General features: G+C 44.1%; 1 protein-coding gene across 1 annotated transcript; it reads right to left on the reverse strand.

Annotated features, from left to right (window-relative positions):
- Positions 1-7,628: 7,628 nt before the first annotated feature.
- On the reverse strand, positions 7,629-9,180 carry LOC121139999 (E3 ubiquitin-protein ligase SIAH1A-like). Its single transcript, XM_040744301.1, has one exon. The coding sequence runs from the start codon at positions 8,939-8,941 to the stop codon at positions 8,093-8,095; it is 849 nt and encodes a 282-aa protein (XP_040600235.1). The 5' UTR covers positions 8,942-9,180; the 3' UTR covers positions 7,629-8,092.
- Between the last annotated feature and the right edge of the window lie 7,301 nt (positions 9,181-16,481).

A 16,481-nucleotide genomic window follows, 5' to 3' on the forward strand; every position in this document is an offset into this window, starting at 1 on the left:
ATTATTCTTTATTCTTTTTTGTATAATTATTCGTACCAGTAACATTCTTGCCTCCATTTTTTTCTTTTTTCTACCGTTGCATTCTGGTTTTCCTTGTTGATAATTCTTTGTTTTTTGTTTGAGACAGAGTTTCATATAGCCCAGGCTGACCTTCCAACTTGCTATGTGACAGAAGCTAATTTTGAACTCTTGATCCTCGTACCTCCCTAGCACTGGGATTACAGTGCCACCACACCAGGCATGGGTTCAGTTTAAAGAACTTCTTTTAGCATTTCTTGTAGAAAAGGTATGGTTCTCAGTTTTTGTTTGTTTGGAAAAATCTTTGTCACAACTTTCTTTCTTTAGAAAATGCTTTACTGGATGCAGTATTCTCAATTGGTGCAATATTTTTCCTTCAGTACTGTGCAAACTTATGGCACTTTCTACTGACCTGTGGAGTGTCTGCTAAGAAATGTATTGTTGCACAAATTGGACACCATTATGTGTTGTTTATTTTCTCTTGTTGCTTTGAGTATTTTCATCTTTATGTTATACCTTTTTGTTATTATTATTTTTCTTCTTTTTTTAGATTTTTCTTACAGTGAAAATAGAGTCTTTTCTTATACAATATATCCTGATTGTAGTTTCCTCTCTCTCTACTCCTCCCAGTTTCTCCGCACCTCTCCTCCCCTCCAGACCCACTCCTTTTATGTCTCTCATTAGAAAAGAACATGCTTCTTTCTTTCTTTCTTTTTTTGTGTTTTATGAAACAGGGTTTCTCTGTATTGTTTTGGAGGCTGTCGGTCCAGCCCAGCCTCGAACTCACAGACATCCGCCTGCCTCTGCCTCCCGAGTGCTGGGATTAAAGGCGTGCGCTACCACTGCCCGGCAAGAACATGTTTCTTTTCTTTTGTTTTTTCACTTTTTTTATTACTTTAATTTTAAATAGCTTGCTTCACATGTCAATCCCAGTTCCCTCTTCCTCCCATCCTCCCGCATGCCCCCACCATGCCCCCCAGCCTCCCACCCTATCCCCACTTCCTTCCACATAGGGGATATCTAGAGTCTATCATTTCACTCAGGGTAGGGTCCAGGCACTCCCCTAAGAGTCCAGGCTGAGAGAGCATCCCTCTTTGTGTTATGGACACACGAAGTCAGTTTGTATGCCAGGGATAAACACTGATCTACTGCCCAGGGCCCCATAGGTTGCCCAGGCCTCCTCACTGACTCTCACACTCAGGGGGACTGGATCAGTCCCATGCTGGCCTCCCAGCTTTCCGTCTGGGGTCCAAGAGCTCCCCTTGTTCAGATAAGCTGTCTTTGCTAGTTTCACCAGCCCATTCTTTGCTAATTTTCTCATCGCTCCTCTGTCTCTGTCACTGGGTTCCATGGGTTCAGTTCAGTGTTTAACTGTGGGTGTTTGCCTGTGCTTCCATCAGTCACTGGATGAAGGTTGTAGGATGGTATATAGGGTAGACGTCAAGTTCATTATCAGGAATGGGCATTTAAGTTGGTCTCTCCACTATTGTTTAACTTGCCAGTTGGTGTCATCCCTTTAGATCACTAGCGGTCTCCCTGGTGCCAGATCTCTCTTCTAACCTATGATTCCCTCTTCCCCCTATTCTACCCCCCCATTCAACCTTCCTGTTCTCCCATGACCTACTCTCTCTTCCTCTTCTCCCCCTCTCTTCTTCCCAGCTCTCACCCCCCCACCCCTGGCCGTGTTCCCAATCTGTTCAGAAGATCTTGCCTCATTTCTCTTCTCTGGGGTACCATGCATATCTCTCTTAGGCTCTTTCCTGTTTTCCAGAATCTCTGTCAGTGGAAGTGCAGACTGGCACTATCCTGATCCCTGTCTAAAATCCATATATGAGTGAGTACATACCATGTTTGTCTTTTTGTGACTGGATTACCTCACTGGATGGTTTCTTCTAGTGCCATCCATTTACCTGCGAATTTCATGATTCCATTGGTTTTGTTTCTGCTGAGTAGTACTCCATTGCGTAAATGTACCACATTTTCTTCATCCAATCTTCGTTGAGGGGCATCTAGTTTGCCTCCAGGTTCTGGTTATTACAAATAATGCTGCTATGAACATAGTGGAACAATTGTCCTTGTATGAATTTGCATCTTTTGGATATATGCCTAAGAGTTGAATTGCTGGGTCTTATGGTAGATTGATTCCCATTTTCCTGAGGAATCTCCATACTGATTTCCAAAGTGGCTGTACGAGTTGGCACTCCCACCAGCAATGGAGGAGTGTTCCCTTCTCTCCACATCCTCTCCAGCATAAATTGTCTTCGGTGTTTTTGATTTTAGCCATTCTGACAGGAGTAAGGGGTATCTCAGAGTTGTTTTGATTTGCATTTCCTGGATGGCTAAGGTTGTTGAGCACTTTTTCAAAGTGTCTCTCAGCCATTTTAGACTCTTCTATTGATAATTCTCTATTTAGTTCTGTACCCTACTTTTTAATTGGATCTTTTGGTGTTTTGGAGACTTTCTTCTTGAGTTCTTTGTAAATTTTGGAGATCAGCCCTCTGTCACATGTGGGGTTAGTCAATATCTTTTCCCATTTGTGGACTGCCTTTTTGTCTTGCTGACTGTATCCTTTGCCTTACAGAAGCTTCTTAGTTTCTGGAGGTCGCATTTGTTAATTGTCGATCTCAGTGTCTGTGCTACTGGTGTTATGTTCTGCAAGCATTCTCCTGTACCAATTTGTTCAAGGGTATCTCCCACTTTCTCTTCTAAGAGGTTCAGTGTGGCTGCATTTATGTTGAGGTCTTTGATCCATTTGGACTTAAGTTTTGTGCATGGCGATAGCCATGGATCAATCTGCAATCTTTTACATGCCAGCATCCAGTTATTCCAGTACCATTTGTTGAAGATGCTTTCTTTTTTGCATTGTATAATTTTAGCTTCTTTGTCAAAAATCAAGTGTTCATAGGTGTGTGGGTTAAAATCAGGGTTTTTACTTCAGTTCCATTAGTCTACCTGTCTATTTTTGTGCCAATACCAAGCTGTTTTCAGGACTATAGCTCTGTAATAGAGCTTGAAGTCAGGTATGGTGATGCCTCCCGAAGTTCATTTATTGTATAGGGTTGTTTTAGCTATCCTTGGCCTTTTGTTTTTTCATATAAAGTTGATTATTGTTCTTTCAAGGTCTGTGAAGAATGGTGCCGGAATTTTGATAGGGATTGTATTGAAACTGTAGACTGCTTTTGGCAAGAGTGCCATTTATATTATGTTGATCCTACCAATCCAAGAGCATGGGAGATCTTTCCATTTTCTGGTATCCTCTTTGATTTCTTTCTTTACAGACTCAAAGTTCTTGATATACAGGTCTTTCACTTCTTATGTTAATGATATCCCCAGATATTTGATGCTGTTTATGGCTATTGTAAAGGGTGATATTTCTCCGATTTCTTTCTCAGCCACTTTATCATCTGTATATAATAGGGCCACTGAGTTTTTTGAGTTACCTTTTATTCTGCCACTTTGCTGAAGGTGTTTATCAGCTCTAGGAGTTCCCTTGCAGAGTCTTTTGGGTCACTTATGTAAACTATCATATCATCTGCAAATAGTGAAAGTTTGACTTCTTCTTTTCCTGTTTGTATCCCCTTGATCTCCTTTTGTTGTCTTATTGCTCTAGCTAGAACTTCAAGTACAGTATTGAAGAGATATGGAGAGAGTGGACAGCCTTGTCTTGTTCCTGATTTTAGAGGAATTGAGTTGAGTTTCTCTCCATTTAGTTTGATGTTAGCTGTTGGTTTCCTGTATATTGCTTTTATTATATTCACGTACGTTCCTGTTATCCCTGATCTCTCTAGGACCTTTATCATGAAGGGGTGCTGGATTTTGTCAAAGGCTTTGTCAGCATCTAGTGAGATGATGATGTGGTTTTTGTTTCTCAGCTTGTTTATATGGTGGACTACACTGATGGATTTTCTTATGTTGAACCATCCCTGCATCCCTGGAATGAAGCCTACTTTATCATGATGGATGAGTTTTCTGATGTGTTCTTGGATCTGATTTGCCAGTATTTTATTGAGTATTTTTGCATCAATGTTCATGAGGGATATTGGTCTGAAGTTCTCTTTCTTAGTTGTGTCTGTGTGTGGCTTCGGGATCAAGGTTATTGAAGCATCATAGAAAGAGTTTGGCAAAGACCCTTCTGCTTCTATTGCGTGGAATACTCTGAGAATTGGTATACGCTCTTCTTTGAATTCTTCTGGTAGAATTCTGCACTGAGGCCATCTGGCCCTGGGCTTTTTTTGGTTGGGAGACTTTTGATGACTGCTTCTATTTCCTTAGCGGTCATAGGTCTATTTAAATTGCTTATCTGTTCTTGATTTAATTTTGGCAAGTGATATCTATCCAGGAAATTGTCTATTTCCTTTAAATTTTCTAATTTTGTGGAGTACAGATTTTTAAAGTATGCCCTTATGATTCTCTGGATTTCCTCAGTGTCCGTTGTTATGACCCCCTTTTCATTTCTGATTTTGTTAATTAGCATGCTCTCTCTCTGTCTTTTGTTTAGTTTGGATAGAGGTTTGTCTATTTTGTTGATTTTTTCAAAGAACCAACTCTTTGTTTCATTGATTCTTCTTAATGTTTTCCTGGTCTACTTGATTGATTTCAGCCCTCATTTTGATTATTTCCAGGCATCTGCCCCTCCTGGGTGAGTTTGCTTCTTTTTGTTCTAGAACATTCAGCTGTGCTATTAATTCTCTAGTGTGACTGTTCTCCAGTTTCTTCATGTGGGCACTTAGTGCTATGAACTTTCCTCTCAGCACTGCTTTCATAGTGTCCCATAAGTTTGGGTATGTTATGTCTTCATTCTCACTGAATTCCAGGAAGTCTTTAATTTCTTTTTTATTTCTTCCTTTACCCAGGGATGGTGCAATTGTGCATTGTTCAATTTCCATGAGTTTTTAGGGTTTCTGCGATTTGTGTTATTGTTGAATTCTAATTTTAATGCATGGTGGTCTGCTAAGATACAGGGGGTTATTCCAATTTTTTTTTGTATCTGTGGAGATTTGCTATGTTTCCTATTATGTGGTCAATTTTAGAGAAGGTTCCATGTGGCGCCGAGAAGAAAGTATATCCCTTTGTGTTTGGGTGGAATGTTCTATAGATGTCTGATAAACCCAGTTGGGTCATAACTTCTATTAGTTCTTTTGTTTCTTTGTTACGTTTCTGTCTCGAGGTTCTGTCTAGCGGTGAGAGCAGAGTGTTGAAGTCTCCTACTATTAGTGTGTGAGATTTTATTTGTGATTTGAGCTTTAGTAATGTTTCTTTCACGAATGTAGGTGCCTTTGTATTTGGGGCATAGATGTTCAAAATTGAGACTTCATCTTGATAGACGTTTCCTTTGATGAACATGAAATGTCCTTCATCATCTCTTTTGATTGATTTCAATTTAAAGTCTAGTTTGTTAAGATATTAGGATTGCTACACTGGCTTGTTTCTTGGGTCCGTTTGATTGGAAAATCTTTTCCAAACCCTTTACTCTGAGGTAATGTCGGTCTTTGATGTTGAGATGTGTTTCTTGTATGCAGCAGAAGGATGGGTTCTGTCTTTGTATCCATTCTGCTAGTCTGTGTCTTTTTATAGGCAAGTTGAGACTGTTGACATTGAGGGATATTAATGATCTTTGATTGATGATTCTTGTTTGTGCTTGATTTATTGGTAATGGAGTTATTGTGTGTAGGTTCTCCTTCCTTTTTCTTTTGGTGTTTGGTAAAGTGGGATTTTATGCCTGTGTCTTTGTGAGTGTAGTTATCTTCGTTGGGTCTAGGTTTTCCTTCTGGCACTTTCTGTAGAGCTGGATTCATGGATATGTATTGTTTAAATATGGCTTTGTCATGGGATATTTTGTTTTCTCCATCTATGGTAATTGAAAGCTTTGCTGGATATAGTAATCCTTGTTCCCTTAGCATTTGTAGGACATGTGTCCAGGATCTTCTGGCTTTCTTAGTTTCCATTGAGAAGTCAGGTGTAATTCGGATAGCTCTACCTTTATATGTTACTTGGCCGTGTAATTCGGATAGCTCTACCTTTATATGTTACTTGGCCTTTTTCTTTAGCTGCTCTTAATATTTTCTCTTTATTCTGTAGGGTTGATGTTTTGATTATTATGTGGCAATGTGACTTCTTTTTCTGGTCCAGCCTATTTGGTGTTCTGTAAGATTCTTGTATTTTCATAGGCATAACCTTCTTTAGGTTAGGGAAGTTTTGTTCTAGGATTTTGTTGAATATGTTTTCTGTACCTTTGAGTTGTATTACTTCACCTTCTTCTATACCTATTATTCTCAGGTTTGGCTTCTTCACGCTGTCCCATATTTCCTGGATATTTTGTGTTAGGGATTTGTTGGTTTTGAGATTTTCTTTGGTTGACGACTGTATATCCTCTAATGAGTCTGCAACACCTGAGATTCTCTCTTCTATCTCTTGTATTCTATTGGTGATACTTGCATCTGTAGTTCCTGATAGTTTACCCAGCTTTTCTATTTCCAGCATCCCCTTGTTCTGTGTTTTCTTTGTTTCTATTTCAGCTTTCAATCCTTCAACTGTTTGTTTCCTTCATTTGTTTGGTTGTTTTTTGTTGGTACTCTTTAGATTCTTTGAGAGATTTATTTCTTGAATTTTTCCTCCATTTCATGGATTTTTTGTTGTTTTTTCTTCTATTTCTTTAAGGGATTTCCTTGTTTCCTCTTTGAGGGTCTCTATCATCTTCATAAAATAATTTTTAAGGTCTGTCTCCTCTGCTTCATCTATGTAGTGCTTTTCAGGTCTTGCTGGCGTTGGTTCTCTAGATTCTGGTGGAGTCATGTTGGTCTTTCTATTGCTGAGTGAGCTCTTATTCTGTCTTCTTCCCATCTCTTCTTCCAGTGGGTGCAGGTGGGGTCTTTCCATCTCCATTGGTCTCCTTCTTTCCTGCAGCTGAAGCTGGGGACACTGACACTGAAGCTTAAGCTGGTGTCGCTGGAGGTTGGGGCCTGGAAGGGCTGATGCCTTTTCTGAAGCTGGGGTCGCTGGAGGTTGGGGCCTGGGAGGGCTGATGCCTTTCCTGAAACTGAAGCTGGGATCCCTTGAGGTTGGGGCCTGAAGCTGGGGTCGCTGGAGGTTGGGGCCTGGAAGGGCTGATGTCTTTTCTGTATGGTCGGGTCTTCTAGATGCCGGGAGGGGGGGCCGTGGAAGATAGAGGGGATGGGTGTTGGGGGGATGGGGTGTGTCCCCCAAGAGACCCAAGCTCACCTGAAGCTGGGATTGCCGGAGGTTGGGGCCTGGAAGGGCTCAAGTCTTTCCTGTGTGGGTCTTCTGGATGCCAGGAGAGGGCCCCCGGAAGATCGAGGGGATGGGTGTTGGGCGGGGGATGGGGAGAGTCGTCCCCCCCCTGAGACCCAAGTTCACCTGAAGCTGGGATCCCCAGAGGTTGGGGCCTCACCTGCTGCAGCTTTGACAGCTGCTCTCATGTTACCTTTCCTTTCTGGAATTCCTATTTTCACAAAAGGGCTGAATTAAAAACATTTCTAATAAATTGATTGAAGGAAAAGAAAGTATGTACTCAACACAAACTTTTGACATAAGCAATTATGAATATCAAAAAGGCACTAACTTAAAAGGTACAAAAGTGAGAAAAACCTGAATTACAGAAAAGTCAAATTTATTTAGTGAAAAACTAGAAAATTAGCAAATACACACACACACATACAAAGCAAAAAGCAAAAAACACAGCAGCACTATGTATTCACTTACAAGGGGAAAGCAGATGGCTTGTCAGTTAAAGAAAAACCAACCACACATGTGCACACATGTGTGCACACATACGCACCCCCAAAAATTGTTGTCAAAAATACAATATACAACAAACACAAAGTTCAGAAATATCTTACAATGTTTCCTTCCTTAATACAAAAGATGCCCATCTTAGGTTTATATATATATTTTCAGTGGCTTACTGTTGAATTATTTTTAAATATATTAGTGCTACTACATGCAACTGTTTCCTGTCTACCAGGAGAATTTTAGGTTGGCAAGCAGATGGGTGCCTTATTCTCTGTGAAGTCAAATGCAAATTTTAAACACTGGCCAGAAATATTTTATTGCCGTTTCAACACATGGAAATAGTTACATTGATGCCTAAATTGCCATTTTCTGCAAAAAGCTGTGCAATGCTGGTGTCAAACACTAGGCAGTCACTATTCATAATGGCTGTTGCAATTCCCTCGTGAATAGATCGAGGAGTCGCTTCCCAAGTCAATCGTCGCCTATGACCATTTAGTTCAAGTCGATAAGCAAAATTTTCAGCTTGCTTGCGTGTTCCTATCAGCTGTACAATTGCGAAGAACTGTTGGTGACCATCGTATTTTTCCTGTTTCTCCAAGACTAACATGAAATGAAAGCCAAAACAGGACTGCATCATCACCCAGTCAACAGCACCAGGAAGGTTAATGTCTGTAGCAAGGAAAACTATATCTTCTCCTTGCAGGGTTGTGATGGACTTGTGCTGATGCATCAGGTGGGGCATGACAGCATCCAAGGAGCCTTGCCACTTACAGGAAGCACCAGGGCAGGGGCAGGAGTAAGGCCTGAACTCACAGAGCTCCTCGTGCTCTGCCTTTTCTGTGTGCGGCAGAGTTATTTCACATCCAGAAGAGGCATATTTACAAGGGAAAAGTACTGAATTGGCCACTTTCTCCATAGCCAAGTTGCGAATGGATCCCAATGGGCCCCGGCAGGTCGGACAACATGTGAGTTTGGGGCGACAGTTGCGACAAACAAGATGGCCACTCTGACACTGAAGAATGGGTGGCAACACATAGTCAAAGCAGACAGGACACTCAAAAATACTCGCCAAGTCATTGTTGGATGCAGTTGTGCCAGTCAGGGCAGGTACCCTCTGGGATGGCGGACATTTTGAAGTGCCAGGGGGTAATGCTGTAGCAGACTGACGGCTCATTTCTGTGGGCGGAGAGCGCGCCGCGGATCCCGGCCCCGTCTAACGTGCTCGGTCGCCAGCTGCTGCCGCCGCCGCCGCGGGCCGCACTTCCACCTCTCCCAGCGCCGAGACCGACGGGAAACCTTGGGCCGCTGCCCTCGAGAGCGCGCCCGCCCGGCAGCCCGGCTCCGCTGCCTCCTCCGCCGCCTCCCCGAGCGTCCTCGAACCTGGCTCTGCCGCCGCCGCCGCCCCGAGCGTCCTCGAGCCTGGCTCCTCCTCCGCCGCCGCCGCCGCCCCGAGCGTCCGCGAGCCTGGCTCCGCTGCCTCCGCCGCCGCCGCCGCCTCCCCGAGCGTCCGCGAGCCTGGCTCCGCTGCCTCCGCCTCCGCCGCCGCCGCCGCCGCCGCCTCCCCGAGCGTCCGCGAGCCTGGTTCCGCTGCCTCCGCCGCCGCCGCCGCCGCCTCCCCGAGCGTCCGCGAGCCTGGTTCCGCTGCCTCCGCTGCCGCCGCCTCCCCGAGCGTCCGCGAGCCTGGCTCCGCCGCCTCCGCCGCCGCCGCCGCCGCCGCCGCCGCCTCCCCGAGCGTCCGCGAGCCTGGCTCCGCTGCCTCCGCCGCCGCCGCCGCCGCCGCCGCCGCCGCCCCGAGCGTCCGCGAACCTGGCTCCGCTGCCTCCGCCGCCGCCGCCCCGAGCGTCCGCGAACCTGGCTCCGCTGCCTCCGCCGCCGCCGCCGCTGCTGCCGCCGCCGCCGCCTCCGCGGGCCGCGCCTCCACCTCTCCCAGCGCAGAGACCGACAGACACCCTGGGCCGCCGCCCTCTAGAGCGCGCTCGCCCGGCAGCCCGGCTCCACTGCCTCCGCCGCTGCTGCCTCCGCCGCCTCCGCCGCCGCCCGGAGCGTCCTCGAGCCCGCTGCGCGTGACCGCTAAACACCACAGACTGCGGCGCCCGCGCCAAGAGCCCGTTGGGGCGGGGCTTCCCTCTTGATACTTTTTTTAAAGACCAGAAGTATTTGGTTTTATCCTAAGTCTTGGGGCTATCCAGTCTCTGTATCTTGGTTACCAAAGCAGTGTCCAGTATATTTTGCAGGGAAGACTGTTGGCATTTCCTGGGTTTCAGCACCAAATGTAGGTATTTCAGGTCGGATCGGAATGGATGGAACAGGAGTGGGTCAGGTATTCTGGCACAGAATACTAAGTGTTTCACAGCTCAGGCGGAAAGGTATCCTGGAGCTCGGGAGCCAAGGATACTGAGTGTTACACAGCTCAGGTGGAAAGGTATCCTGGAGCTCAGGAGCCAAGGACCACCACAGGTTGCAGTAAGCTTTCCTGCTTACAGCCCTGCCTCAGGGAAAGGCTTCCCTAGTGTATAGGCTCTCCTCCGGCAGGACAGGGTGTTCCAGCTGGGGATGTTCATTCAGTGTAGCAGTTTTCTTCAGGCAGGAGGTTTCTCGGGCGAAATTGCTACAGTTCAGCTCTGCTCCAGAGAGTGGACAGCAAAGAGCTGAGAACTGAGAGCTGAGAGCTGAGAGCTGAGAGCGGGGAGCTGAGTGTAACAACTCCGCTCTGCCAAGAGAAGGTTTCCCCGGCAAGTGTTACAGCCCTGCTCGCTCTGCTCTGCTCTGCTCTGCCCAGGGTCGCCTCTGCTCCATCGCCACCACAAAAGATCTTCACCCAAAGCTCATCCAAGGGGTGGATTGGGAGGGAAGAATCCAGTAGAGTTGCAGAGGACAGCCTGGTAGCGTGAACAGACACAAGCTGAACAGACACAGGGTTTATATAGGGCTTCCAGGGTGGGGGATGGTCAGATTTTAATGCTGAGCTCTCATTGGCTAGAGCTCTGCTCAGGGATTGGTTAGTTTTCTGCACAGGATTAGGGTCAGATTTGGCTCTGGTTTCAGAGCCAAGGTGTGTTTCTTTCTCTGGTCCTTTTTAGTCTTTTGGCTCCAATTTTAGGGCCAGGGTGCATTTCTTTCACTGACTCAGATTCCAGGGACAAAGTGTGTTCTTTTGGCACTGGTTTCAGGGTCAGGGTACATTTCTTTAGTTCTGGTTGCAGGGCCAAAGTGTGTTTCTTTGGCTCTGCTCAGGGTGTGTTTCTTTGACTGGACCCTTTTCCCTACAAAGACACCATGGTAGATCAAAGATTTTGTGGCTTGGTTGTTCACGTTTCTTTTTTAGTAGCCTGAAAGTACCTTTCCACACCAAAGAGACTTGAATGTAGAGGCGAGGGCTCTATGTAGGCACCAGCTCATCTTCTCCATGTTTAATGAGGTGTGTGGGTATTGTCCTCAGCAGTGGGGCCTTGCTAAAGAGGAATCTTTTGTCTTAGCAGCAGCCTGTGTTGTTTAGAGATTTCTACAGGATCCCCTTGGCCAACAACTCAATTGAATATAACCTAGTCCCACCACTGGTAGCCTCACCTGGCTACAAAAGATATCCCCCCATTACTAGGAGTCATTCTTTAATTTAAAATTTTTGGTTTTTGACAATTTCATACATAAGTAATATATTTATGTAATTTGTTACCTCTCTCTTCTCCTTCCTTCTGTGCCAACCAGTACCTTTCATATTCATGACCCCTTCTTTAATTATTGTTTAACACACATATACAGACATGCATAGACATGTACACACACAATCTAATACGTCCATTTACAGTTGACCATATGTATGTGTTTTTAGGGATGACCACCTCAGATTAGATACACATGCATCGGGGCTTCATCCTTTAAAATATACTGAATTTTCTTCTGAGCAACCATTGACTGCCTGTAGCTCTTCATCATGAGATGGACCTTGTGAAATTACCCTATTCATGTTGGCATTATCTTTTACCTCTGAGAGCATAATTTCACTGTTATGGGATATACTTGGTTAGGTTAAATTTCACTGGGGATCTTTGTACCTGAATATTTGAATCCTTCCCTAGATTTAGGGAGTTTTCTGTTATGATCTTTTACAATAAGCTTTTGACTTCTATGACATTCTCATGTCCTTCTTGAACTCCAATAACCTGGTATATTAGGTAGCGTTCTCTAGAAGAGAAGAAAAGATAGAGTGTTCGTGTGTGTGTGTGTGTGTGTGTGTGTGTGTGTGTGTGTGTGTGTGTGTGTGTGTACTGGAATGGCTTTTACATCAGAAATTGGGCAGTACAGCAATTCCTGTCTGAAGAATCTGAGAAGTCAATGGTGACTCAGTCTATAAAGCTGGTGTCACAGCAGTCTCAACCTGCTACTGAAGGCCTTGAGGCTTTCAGGGATCTGCTGGTCTGCAATCCACACAGGAAGAGCAACAAAACTGCTGTCACTGAAGATGGGGTAGCAAAACCTATCCATTACACCTGGATGTTCGTCCTCTTAAATACTGTCTGAAAGTTTCATAAGCTTGGAAACATTCATCTCCACTCTCTTCTGCTGTGTATTCTCACATTGTCTTCAAACTCCCTACTTCTACATTCCATTTTAATCTATTTGGCTACTGATTCCTCCTATTTTACATGCCACTAAGCCTTTTTTTTCAGATCAAGGAATTCTGTGGTAGTTATTTCCATTGTTCTGTTAAGTTTCTCTGTCAAAGTACTCAATTATTTTCAATGCTTTCTTGAAGCTCATTGAGCTCCTTTTACGTTCCCAGAATTCAAGCACTTTGCTTATTATCTTGTCAGTTTCTCATGCCTTATTTGACAAGTAAAATCCTTGTTCCCTGAGAGCTTTCTGCTTCCTCCTCTGCCTCTTCCTCATTTTCCTCCTCTTTTTCTTCTGACTCGGGGCTTGCTATAATTTTCAGTCTAGGTTGGCCTAGAATTTATGAACCTCCTGCCCCAGCCTCCTGAGTACTGAGACTATAAATGTATGCTACTATACCTGACTCCCTGAAAATCCTTGATACTTGTTGATGTTCAGTGTCATCTGCAGATTAAGGCCTTTATGTGCCTGTCTTCCCTTAAATTCTAACAGGCTGCTTAGTTTCTCTATTATTTCTGCGATTTCAGCACTAGATTGTACCATTGGGTTTCCTGTCTGCTATGGTGTGCTCTTACTGTTTTGGCACTAGAGGGCAACCCAAGCTCAGATTTTCCCCAAATCTGCCAATGGTAGACTATGCAGCATAAATTCCAGGAACACTTTAGAGATAATCCATCCTAATAACCAATTTCCTCCTACCTACATAGGCTAAAACGTGCCATTCGCAGTCACAGAGTGTCCTTGATTATGCTAAGTTCTGACAGAATCATTGTGGAGGAACAAGCTCCAGTCTTATATGCCATTTCTGTGATCATAAACACTGCAATATTGTATCATCCCCTGAGCCCATAGCCTGCTGAGCCCATAGCCCGCACACTACTAGGCAGCACCAAGACCCACGTTGATTTTCACTGTCTGCTGATGCTGTAGACTTGTCTAAGGCTGCTGCAACCTGCCACAGGTAAAGTCATCTGGAATAGAAAGTCAACTCACCGGGGTTATTTGTCTTATTTGACACTGGGGCACATCCAGAGTTTCTGCCTGTAGGCACAGGCCTGATGGTGGTGGCCATTAGGACTTTATTGATGCTAACTTTCATTAGCCTGGGTTCCAGTGCAAAATGCTGTGCTTACTGGGGAGTTCAACTATGGAGTCTTATTCTATGCTGTGCTTCTCAAGGTGGGAGACTGCTGGGAAATACAGCCTCTTGTCCACCACATATAGATTATTACATGAAGTGCTTGCTATTTTTCCCATGGGTCCTCCTACGTAGTGTAGGCTTATAATCCTATTCCATAGATAGCAGAATTGGCATGTGATTATATTGGTAAAAAGCAAGTGGAAGTGATATACCCTACTTAGGAGAAATGCTTAAGGTTTGTGTAATTCAACTCTCTTCTGCCATAAGATCAGTAATGTCTTAGCTATCAAATGTTTTTTTCAGCCTGGATTTTGGAGTGAAAGTGACAACAGAGTTGTAGGTGATCTGACAGGAATGTGTGGTATGAACAAGAAATAAATGTTACAGATAAATTATTGAATTAAAAAATATTTTAATGTAGCTTGGTGTAACCTAACTAATATAACTACTTTCACCAATTTTTCTTTTATGTATATATTTTTTATTTTTAAATTTAAATTTAAATTAGAAACAAGGTTGTTTCACATGTCAATTCCAGATCCCTCTCCGTTTCCCTCCCCTCCTCCTGTGCCCCCCACCAACACCCCCAATATCCCCTCATTTCCCCAGGGAGGATGAGGCCATCCATGGGGGTGTCCATAGTCTGTCATTTCATACAGGGCAGGGCCTAGACCCTCCCCCAAGAGTTCAGGGTGACAGTGCATCTCTCATTGTTGGATGGGAGTCCAAAGTCCATTTGTATACCCGGGATAAATACCCAAGGATCAATAGATTACCTAGGCCTCCTCACTGACACCCAAATTCAGGGGGTCTTGATCAGTCCCATGCTGGATTCCCAGGCATCAGTCTGGAATTCAAGAGCTAACCCTTGTCAGGTCAGCTTTTCTGGGGATTAAACCAGCCCAGTCTTAATCCCTTTGGTCATCAGTTCTCCCTCTCTGTTACTGGCTTTCTTGAGTTCAGCTCAGTGCTTAGCCATGGGAATCTGCCTCTGCTTCCACCAGCCACTGAATGGAGGTTCTGTTTCCCAGACTCTCTGGCCATGGGATTGTAGGCTGGCACTCCCCAGATCTATGTCTAAAATCCATATATGAGAGGGTACATGCCATGTTTGTCTTTTTGTGACTGGGTTACCTCACTCAGGATGGTTTCTTCTAGGGCCTTCCATTTGCCTGCAAATTTCAGGATTCCATTTTTTTCTGCTGAATAGTACTCCATTGTGCAAATGTACCACATTTTCTCTATCCACTCTTCGGTTGAGGAGCATCTAGGTTGCTTCCAAGTTCTGGCTATTACAAATAATGCTGCTATGAACATAGTGGAACAGACATCCTTGTTGTATGAAGGGGCATCTTTTCGATATATGTCTAAGAGTGGAGTTGCTGGGTCTTGTGGTAGGTTTATTCCCATTTTTCTGAGGAATCTCCATACTGATTTCCAAAGTGGCTGTACAAGTTGGCACTCCCACCGTCGGTGGAGGAGTGTTCCCTTTTCACCACATCCTTTCCAGCATACATTGTCGTTGTTTTTTATTTTAGCCATTCTGACAGGAGTGAGATAGTATCTCAGAGTTGTTTTGATCTGCATTTCCTGGATGGCTAAGGATGCTGAGTACTTTCTCAAGTGCCTCTCAGCCATTTAGACTCCTCTACTGAGAATTCTCTATTTAGTTCAGACCACCATTTTTTAATTGGATCCTTTGGTGTTCTGGAGACTTGCTTCTTGAGTTCTTTGTAAATTTTGTAGATCAGCCCTCTGTCAGATGTGGGGTTAGTGAATACTTTTTCCCATTCTGTGGACTGCCTTTTTGTCTTGCTGACTGTGTCCTTTGCCTTCCAGAAGTTTCTCAGTTTCAGGAGGTCCCATTTATTAATTGTTGATCTCACTGTCTGTGCTACTGGTGTTATGTTCAGGAAGCTGTCTCCTGTACCAATTCGTTCAAGGGTACCACCCACTTTCTCTTCTAAGAGGTTCAGTGTGTGGCTGGATTTATGTTGAGGTCTTTGATCCATTTGGACTTAAGTTTTGTGCATGGCGATAGACATGGATCGATCCGCGTTCTTCTACATGCCAGCATCCAGTTATGACAGCACCATTTGTTGACGATGCTTTCTTTTTTCCATTGTATATTTTTAGCTTCTTTGTCAAAGATCAGATGTTCATACGTGTGTGGGTTAATATCAGGGTTTTCAATTCGATTCCATTGGTGTATCATCTGTCTATTTTTGTGCCAGTACCAAGCTGTTTTCAGGACTATAGCTCTATAATAGAGCTTGAAGTCAGGGATGGTGATGCTTCCGGATGTTGCCTTGTTGAACAGGGTTGTTTTGGCTATCCTGCGTCTTTTGTTTTTCCATACAAAATTGATTATTGTTCTTTCAAGGTCTGTGAAGAATTGTGCTGGTATTTTAATGGGGATTGCATTGAATCTGTAGATTGCTTTTGGCAGGATTGCCATTTTTGCTACATTGATCCTACCTATCCAAGAGCATGGGAGATCTTTCCATTTTCTGAGGGCTTCTTTAATTTCTTTCTTTAAAGACTCAAAGTTCTTGCAATACAGGTCTTTCACCTGTTTGGTTAACATTACCCCAAGGTATTTTATGTTGTTTGTGGCAATTGTAAAGGGTGATGTCTCTCTGAATTCTTTCTTAGCCCTTTTATCTTCTGTAAATAGTAGGGCTACTGATTTTCTTGAGTTGATCTTGTAGCCTGCCACTTTGCTGAATGTGTGAATCAGCTGTAAGAGTTCCCTGGAAGAGTTCTTTGGGTCATTTATGTAAACTATCATATCATCTGCAAATAGTGAATGTTTGACCTTGTCCTTTCCAATTTGTATCCCCTTGATCTCCTTTTGTTGTCGTATGGCTCTGGCTAAAACTTCAATGACAATATTGAAAAGGTATGGAGAGAGTGGACAGCCTTTTCTTGTTCCTGATTTTAACGGAATTGCGTTGAGTTT

The sequence above is a fragment of the Mesocricetus auratus genome, unplaced genomic scaffold, assembly GCF_017639785.1.
Source record: "Mesocricetus auratus isolate SY011 unplaced genomic scaffold, BCM_Maur_2.0 Super-Scaffold_100003, whole genome shotgun sequence".
NCBI classification, from domain to species: Eukaryota; Metazoa; Chordata; class Mammalia; order Rodentia; family Cricetidae; genus Mesocricetus; species Mesocricetus auratus.

Bases quoted from the DNA above. Each gene is read 5' to 3' on its own strand.
- LOC121139999 (XM_040744301.1), bottom strand. From the start codon at position 8,941: ATGAGCCGTCAGTCTGCTACAGCATTACCCCCTGGCACTTCAAAATGT.